This window comes from Centroberyx affinis, unplaced genomic scaffold, assembly GCF_046629955.1.
Source record: "Centroberyx affinis isolate AG114_WGS23_722 - 3 ecotype Tasmania unplaced genomic scaffold, CSIRO-AGI_Caff_v1 ptg003861l_1, whole genome shotgun sequence".
Taxonomy (NCBI): Eukaryota; Metazoa; Chordata; class Actinopteri; order Beryciformes; family Berycidae; genus Centroberyx; species Centroberyx affinis.
Genome location: NW_027281708.1, coordinates 318,577 through 327,805, shown reverse-complemented (window position 1 = coordinate 327,805; position 9,229 = coordinate 318,577). Strand labels below are relative to the sequence as shown.

The following is a 9,229-nucleotide window of genomic DNA, read 5'->3' as shown; positions in this document are numbered from 1 at the left end:
GGATAGGGAAAGGTTTTGGTCATGGTTAAATAAGAAAAACTCAATAAAAAATGAAAACTTCATTCACAGTACAAATCTTCTTGGTATGAGTTGAGAATCAAACCCAGGTTGTCAGAGTCGAGGCAGATGTAAACACCCATCCACCACCCTGACTTCCACTCTCTCATGTTATTTCAATGTCAGACTATCTGTTTCTAGTCATGCCTCCTTCATGTAACCTTTGCATGGTGGGAAAATGTAGCTTATTTCTTTATGCACATGTTTGCATTTTAAGACATCATGCTCATTTCACAGAATTTCAGGAGATCAGGCTACACTACTACTACTAATAACACTTCTACTACTGCTGCTACTACTACTACTGCTGATACTACTACTACTACTACTGATACTACTACTACTACTACTGATACTACTACTACTGCTGCTACAACTACTAGGCCTGCTACTACTGCTGATACTACTACTACTGCTGATACTACTACTACTACTACTGATACTACTACTACTGCTGCTACAACTACTAGGCCTACTACTACTACTGATACTACTACTACTACTACTGCTGCTACTACTACTAGGCCTACTACTACTGCTGATACTACTACTACTACTACTACTACTGATACTACTACTGCTACTACTACAACGACTAGGCCTACTACTACTGCTGATACTATTACTACTACTACTACTACTGATAGTACTACTACTACTACTGCTGCTACAACTACTAGGCCTACTACTACTGCTGATACTACTACTACTACTGCTGATACTACTACTGCTGATACTACTACTATTAGTGCTACTACTATACTTATACTATTACTACTAATATTACTACAACCACGGCTATAGTACTACTGCTGTTGCAGCTGCTACAACTACTATTGCTGCTACTTATTCTATTACTGCTACTATTCCTGCTACTATGCCTACTACTTTACTACTACTACTACTACTACTACCACTACCATTACTAGTACTACTACTAATACTACTACTACTACTACTGCTGCTACTACTATTACTAGGCTACTATTGTTATTACTACCACTGACAAAAGAACACCAACAGCAGCAACAAGAATATACAGTATTTTTCTCATATTCAAAGTGCTACAAAACATTAAACGCAGAAATGAGAAATAGCAGCAATACATGCAAGACAGGTGAACATGGTGCATACAGGACAGCATGACAGGACAAGGGTGAGAGATACAAACAGATGAGGTAGGTGAGCAAGACAGTGCAGGGCTAGCAACATAAAAACACAAGGTACAAGGTAAAAGGTGGTCGTCAGCTTTGTTATAGAACATTTTGGTGTGAAAACCAGATTTATTTCGTTTTGGGTAAGGCTTGTTTTGGGGACCTGTCTAATTAAAGAGGGAACTAAAAATACACAGTTACAAATACGTTCATACAGGAGTAAAATATGAAACAACAGGTACAACTGAGAGCAAAAGCATTGAAAACTAGGTATGAAATACAAAAGCAAGGCAAGACCATAAAAGCGAACCATAAAAGCTCATTACATAAAAGAAAGTCTATAAAAATGAGTTGTTAAAATCTCAGAAAGTATTGCTTCGGGGGGTTCATTGTGCAGCTGTCGCATTGATCGAGAAAATAGGTTGTGTTTCATTCATCGTGGTCAAAATGTATTTTTCATACAGAGAGCAAACTAGTTTGTAGGTCAGATCCCTCATCTAGCCTGCGACTTGCCATCTACCCGGTAATGAGGACATTCCTGTTAGGTAGCCAGTCTGGAATTTGAATAGCACAGAAGAACCGCCTTGCGCTGATTGGCCGAGAGCGGCATGTGTCGGCGGAGCTGGCGCGTCAATCATTCGAATACCGGCCGCCGATTGGTCCGATTTGAAGCGGGCGGACCCTCCCTCTGAATATATATATTCTGGTTGAACGTCGCCTACAAATGATTGCTTGCTCGTATGTGGAGGGAGGCGGACCACCGTATTCAATGTTTCGCCACAGAGCTGACTTGAGCTCTCGTCCCCACACGAAACACTGCGATTCCCACTGAGATAAGAGTCGGTTTTCTTCAGCCGGAGAGGAGGAGGAGGAGGTGGGGAGAGAACGGCTCCGGAAAACAACAATGATCAACACCATGGAGTGTGCGGCGGACGCGCAAAGCCTCATCTCCATCTCCTTACGGAAGATCCACAACTCCAGGACGCAGCGCGGGGGGATCAAGCTGCACAAGAACCTGCTCGTCTCCTATGTGCTGCGGAACGCCCGGCAGGTCTACATGAACGAGAAGTACGCGGAGATCTACCGGATGCAGCAGTACGAGGAGGTGATGACCGTGTGCAACGAGATCCAGGAGCTCGACCCGCTGGACCTGGACGGCGGGGACGGCGACGAGCAGCAGGCGGGGGACTGCTGCGGCGAGCCGGCGAGTCTGTGCGGCGCGCTGCTGCCCGCGTGCCACCTCGCCGCGGTGCACCAGTCGGCGGCGCACATCCAGACGGCCGCCGGCTCCTCGTCGCCCCTCGTCCCGCACAGCGAAGACAAGGAGTCGGAGCCGTCTTACTACAGGAGCTGCTGCATGGAGGCTTACCCCGCGCTGAATTGTGACCTTCCCCCGGTAAACAACAACAACAACAGCAGCAGCAGCAGCAGCAGTAGCGGCAGCGGCGGCACGCATTGCAACAAAACCACAGTGCTGGATTTGGACACGCATGTAGTGACCACCGTGGAGAATGGGTATCTCCACCAGGACTGCTGCGCGCCGCTCCAGTGCTGCCAGGGCGCGCAGTCCCCGGCCAAGAAGCGGAAGGTTGACTTTGGTTATTACATCTCCGACGTGGAGGAAGTGCCGGATTTTGCGCCCGGGTGCAAGCGGGCGAAATTCGAGGACTGCTCGTACTCCGGCTCGGAGTACTTGGACACGTCGAACATCTCCAATCTGATCTCCATCTTCGGCTCGGGGTTCTCGGGGCTGGTGAGCCGACAGGCGGACTTCGAGCAGATCTGTAGCAAGCAAGCCCTGGCCAGCCTCGGGGCATGGACTAGAGCGATTGTGGCGTTTTGACGCGAGAATCAAAACACTTTATGGAACTGTACAAAGTCTAAATCCAAATCGACTTTATTTTTGCAAGGGGGGGAAAAAAATGCTATTTAAAAACATGGAGCAGTTTGGGCTTTTATTTTTTTGTTTTGTTGACTATTGTTTTCTGACAGGGAGGGGAAAGAGAGGTTGTGCCATATGTTATGTGCAGGCTTCCCTTTTTTTTTTTCTTTTTTTTTCTTTTAAAAACGGGAAATATATGTCTACAGAACACATTGACGTAGGCCTAGTTGTGAATTTTATCTTTAACGAAATGGATTGAATTTCGTTGCCTTAAATCCAACGCACACTACTGCTAGCTATTGTCATGAATTGAAAGTACGTTGAAAGTGGTTGAATGTCTCTTTTGCCGGATCATATGTCTTTTATTTGAGCTCTCATGTACAAGACAGTGTGGACAACATAGAGTAAGACACTAATGTGGCTCAGTGGAGCCAGCAGCACCAACCCCAACAGTGACTGTCCATGTATGGCCAAATGCTTTTGTTGTGTGTGTTCTATAACGAGATAAACAGCAAAATGTGCAGCTATTTCTGAAAATGGCCCTGTTGTGCTCTTGCTGAATATCCTATCTTTGGGCTAAAACACCTATTGCAGTCTTACATGGACCTTGCACATTCTGACCATTGTAAAAGACTCAGTTTTCCCTCCTAAACTCTTTTGGGGTGCATTCACTCTGAACCAGCTCATGTCACTTGATGGAGTGCCAAAACTTTTAAGTCTATTTACACTTTGTGGGCTACTGGGGCCATCACTTCACTTCAACTCCCAGCATGCAAGAGTAACCAGTCCAGGTATTTTATGGCAGTTTGATCTGTTGAGCATAACCCCTCCCCCCTTAATCAAAGTTGTTGCTCAAGCCTTTACAGCAATTCATAATTCCAACGTGACTTGGTTTTGTGAGTTTTATTTTATTTTCTACAAACAAACAAAAAAAAAGAATCCGAGTCCTTTTGTTTTAAAAAGGCAAAACTCATACTTTAGCCATAGCCTACGTCCATGCATTATATGAGCACTATGTGTACCAAAATAAAGGAGTTTTCAGGCGTTCTCTCCATATTTTTTGTTGTTATTCTTGTATTTTTGTGCATATTAAATTGTATATCACCGGGTAAAACTGTTTTAGAACCTATTTGTTAAAAATTTATAATCTTAATAAAAAAAATGAAAACTTTCATCTTTACTCTGCTTGTTTGACCGCCAAATATATTGCAGTTATGAAGCCTTTTGTTATGCATACACTTTAAAATGTATTAGTTTAATATAGAGAAGTGATTGAGGCACAGAAGTTGTTGAGTCCTCTCATAAACTGACAGTATAATGGTTTAACTTTAGGCCTATATTATACACTTAACATTACAGCCTGTGTTTGTGTAGCATTGCATGCTAGGCCTGCTATCAAGAATACAGGTCTTTACCATAAACAACATGATTGGAAACTTTATTTATGCCTCTAACTCACATGTGGAGCTATTAATGAAAAATCCAAAATTCATAATGTAGGATTTAGGTCTACAATAGTCTTATTGAAGTGAATAGGGCAACATGTCATTAAAGTCTGGTCTGTCATGCTGTCTGTCTGTGCTAAAAGTTCAAAATAACCGTCCTGTGTTTATGCCGCCTGTTCCCACGCGCTATCTCTATGCTACTGAATTGTGTGGCACAGGCTACTGTCTTCATCCAGGCATTTTCTCTCCCCCCACCCTCCCAAAAAAAAAAGAAAAAAAAAGCTCGCAGGCGTGTTATCTCTGCTGTGTGCCACTTGGTGGTGTTCTTCAAAATCAATGAATGAAGGTATCAGTAAGCCCGTGTATGCAGAGCCACCTCGGGCTGACCCTCCCTCAAACTCTCCACTCCCCATCCCCCCCCGACACCCTCCCTCCATCCCTCCCTCCTCCTCCTCCTCCTTCCCCTGTCTCACTCGTTTTTATGCCAACCCGAAACCTCTCGACTCCTCTCAATTTGAGATATCGCTCCATCCAACACATCACCGCCGCCCTATACGTTTACTCCTTCAACTCTCCGCTTTTTCGGCTTGTTTTTTTTCCCAGTTGACTTTTACACATACTGATTTGCAGTAAGTAGGCTGAAAACGGGGGATACGACGCATCGCTTTTGCTGAGATTGTGCGTTACGTTTTTGTTTTGTTTTTTGCCTAAACTGAAAGCAGGATGTTACGAATCCGTTTATTCTGAGTTTGCATGTCGGTTGTTTTTGCTGCAGTGGGGTGTGGACCGTTTTCTACACAACCGCGTTTAAAATAACGTCTTTTCTTCTAAATCGTTAGTTTTACCACGCTGCCGACGTGGCTCCGCGACATGTCTCGAAGACAAAAACAAAAACGTGAAATAATATCATAAACATTAATGGTTTGGCTCTCTGCAACGTTGACAAATGGCGTGGATTATGGTTCGTTTAGCGGTGTAGAGAGAGCTCCTCCATGTGGATTGGAAAAGAATGACACCCATGTAAAAATAAAAGACCGTTGGTGTCTCTCTCTCTCTCTCACTCTCTCTCTTAACATTTCTTCTTGAATGTATGTAGGCTACTGTTAGTGTTGTTTAAATAACACGTACATAGCCAAAAGTAAGCCAAAGCACCCCATGAATATCAGTTACTTTATGGTTGATCCTTTTCATAGACATAAATAACAAAAATAAAAGTATCATTCTTTTGGATTTCTCTTTGTAGTGTTCAGAAGTGAACAGATTTTTTAAATACACAACTTATGTTTTCCTGTTAAATATAGCCTAACGTAGAATTTCTATTCTGTCAGTGTGTCCATGTTAAAAACAAAGAGACAAGCTTTGCATTTCTTAACCAACTAGGCCTATAATGACAAGCACACTTGCCATATAATAATATGAATTTCAGACACTACTATTCTTTACAGTTTGGCCAGGTGGGCACATCCAGTAGACCTTTGAAATGCCGTTTTGCCTGCTCATCAGGTCTAGGGAGCTGTTCCTTGATCTGAGGCTCCTCTCCTCGAGCCCTTATCTGTTTGCATTGCTGCATCACAGCAGCAGCTCTGTGCATTTGAAAGGGTGGGGGGTGGAGGCGGGGGATGGTGGAACACAGGGCAAGGTCCAGAGTCTGTCCCCTATAGCGTTAATTAGTCAGCAAAACTCACAGATTTCAGGAGCCTATAGCGGATACCTGTCCAAAGAGGTGCCAGAATCACACACTGAAAAATTCGAATCAAGTTGCCGGCAGGATATTTATTTTTAGAGCATGAGTCAAATGCACAGAACAAAGTAATGAGCTCTGACCATGTTTTTAATTGTCCCATACAGCCTAGTAGCATACAGGCTGCTTAATTGTTTTGTTGATTGGTTGATTAGTTTATTCAAGTGTCATACACACAAGGTGCCCAGCCCACATGGACTTACATGACAGTCAAAGAAGAAAAGGATTCAGCAAACTCAGGTATCTTCCCTTTTTTCCCCATGCTTTACAAATGGAGCAAGCAATATGGAAACTGCCCTGTCTAAAGCATAATTCAAGTTTTTCATAATCATGTAGCCAGAACAAATTCACAAAGACGGAAGTCATTTTGCTATACAACACCTTTCTTTGATCAACATATGCCGGACAATAGAACATAAAATGAATCTTGTTCTCAGTTTCTCCCCAGTCACAAAGTAGATACTGTATGTTCTTTCATCTTCAGGAGTTTTACGAAACCTGCCTGTTTCAATGGTTAATGGTAATGTACCAGACCATAACTGTGCACAAAGAGATCTGTGACTTCTGGATAAGTTTAACATAACATAAGGTTCTGTAGTATGAGTGTTCACAGTACAATTTCACAGTATGTCCTTAAAGTTTTCAACAACATGACAAATGTATGGCTGAATAGCCGGGGCAATAGCATGCCATTTAGTCAAGAAACATAATGAATTTGAATAATGAATTTTACTTATGTTTAACTTTTAGAAGTACCATATAGTCAACTTGTGTCATCTCAATTGGTGTAAGTGTCATTTAGTCATGCAGAGAGTGCATCTACAAGTGAAATAAGTCATTGTTTGACAGATACCATATAACGATTTTATTTATCGATCATCATCATCAAGAGCATTTGTTCACAGAAACGGAATTTCTGAGGTTCATGGTCTTAATTCTGTTCTGAGTGTGTTACATTTGGGTGCATATCCCACTTTCGGGAAAGTAGTGATTGTAAGCGCATTTGCCACTGACTTGTAAGTCAAAAAGTGAGCAAAGTTTTCCTGTTGCATTTGGCTCTCCCACACAGAGACCCACATTTCACTGTGTCATGCATATTTTCTAATCACCTATTTGGGCATTGAGGTGCTGCGTTATGTCACACACAAAAAGCAAGTTGCATAACCACCTTTCATAAGTAACATTTCCCTATTGTGGACATAAGACTGACAATTTTATATTTACATCTTCAGCATTTAGCTGACCTAGAGCAAGTTATGAGTGCAGCAGAATAACAGAATATAAGAAGAAGCCTCAATTCCGAGATCACCTATATTGCAAGCAACCAATAGTAAGGAGGTCAAGGAACAGAGCCATAGTGCCCTGACAATATTCCTGTGAACCAAGAATGATTATGTAAAAAAGCAGTGCTTGGAAAAGAGAAATAAGACGGGAGATGGGGACTGACTCTCCTATCCTAAGTGGAGCAATCAGGTTGTTGCGGGGAAAACAAATATTAAGCAGCTGTAGTGGCAGAGCGCAGAGCATGGGCTAGCATGTAGGGCCGGACCATGGCCTGGAGGTACGGCAGTGGGGCTCCTCTAGCAGCTTTGCACACCGGCACCAGGGTTTTGAATGTGATGCAAGCAGGCACAGGCAACCAGTGGAGAGACTACAGGAGGCGGTTGACATTGGAGGGATTTGGGGAGGTTGAAAACAAGGTGTGCTGCTGCATCCCGGATGAGTTGTAGAGGCCGAAGAGAGTATTCTAGAAGCCTGGCCAGCAGGGAGTTGCAAGACATAAGAGACGACTAACGCTTGGACAAGGAGCTTTGCAGAGTCCCCGGTGAGGAAGGATTTGATTCAAGCTGATGGTGTAGACGGCAACGTGGGCCTTACAATTGGTGGTCTAGGCAGGATTCACCGTGAAGTTGTCAATGGTGATGAAAAGTTCTTGAAGAGAGCGGGATTTGCCCAGGACAACTAGTAGTTCAGTCTTGTCAACATTGAGCTTATAGCCAGGTATAACAGACCAGTTATAGCACCAAGAGGTAAAGCTGTATTTCATTCATGAGGAGTTGAGGGAGGACTTCAACCATCTAAAGCTGCTTGTGCCATAGCAGTATGAATGTTGCGGCACTCAACAAAGAGATGATGCTGCTCAAACAGACAGCGAGCATGTTATTAACCTCACCTACCAGGAAGCCAACGCTGAGAAGTTCCCAGCTAACACATAACGTTCCCATAACATTCCCGGAACGTTCCTTCCAGGTTTCTATTTGGTAACCCTCCCACAACATTCTAAGAATGTTGTGCAAATGTTTTTGTTCAACGTAACATTCCCAAATCGTGCTGTCAATGGATGCTAATAACCACATGAAGTAACGTTTTTTGGGGGTAATTTTTGTAACGTTCCCCTGAGGTTCCCTACTGGTAGCCTGTTAGGTAACCCACCCACAACGTTCTAAGAATGTTGCGCAAATGTTTTTGTTCAAAGTAACACTCCCAAAACGTTCTAATAACCACATGAAGTAACGTTTTTTGGGGGTAATTTTAATAACGTTCCCCTGAGATTCCCTACTGGTAGCCTTTTGTGTAACCCTCCCACAACGTTCTAAGAATGTTGCGCAAATGTTTTTGTTCAAAGTAACATTCCCAAAACGTTCTAATAACCACACGAAGTAACGTTTTTTGGAGGTAATTTTAATAACGTTCTTGCATGGCCATCTCTACCCAAGGTTCTACAGGAATGCTGCCAGTGCCATGGTAAAGGGAGTGAGTTGGTAGCCTCCCTTGAAGGCTGTAGGTACTTTGTCACTCACTGTGGTCAGTGTTGAACCCTAAAGAATGTTAGAGACTGTCCAATCTTGGCAAAATCCTGAGAGTTCCTGAAACATGTCTCCAGTGTTAAGACCTCAGACATGGAGATGGTTGAAAGTGCAAGTAGATACAAGCTTCTCCTTCAGGGTTT

General features: G+C 43.2%; 1 protein-coding gene across 1 annotated transcript; it reads left to right on the top strand.

The window, feature by feature from the left end:
• Positions 1 to 1,957: 1,957 nt before the first annotated feature.
• ier5l (immediate early response 5-like) lies at positions 1,958 to 4,238 on the top strand. Its single transcript, XM_071541403.1, has one exon. The coding sequence runs from the start codon at positions 2,116 to 2,118 to the stop codon at positions 3,052 to 3,054; it is 939 nt and encodes a 312-aa protein (XP_071397504.1). The 5' UTR covers positions 1,958 to 2,115; the 3' UTR covers positions 3,055 to 4,238.
• The last annotated feature ends 4,991 nt before the right edge of the window (positions 4,239 to 9,229 follow it).

Excerpts from the sequence above, each read along its gene's own strand:
- ier5l (XM_071541403.1), top strand. The coding sequence starts at position 2,116 with ATGATCAACACCATGGAGTGTGCGGCGGACGCGCAAAGCCTCATCTCC.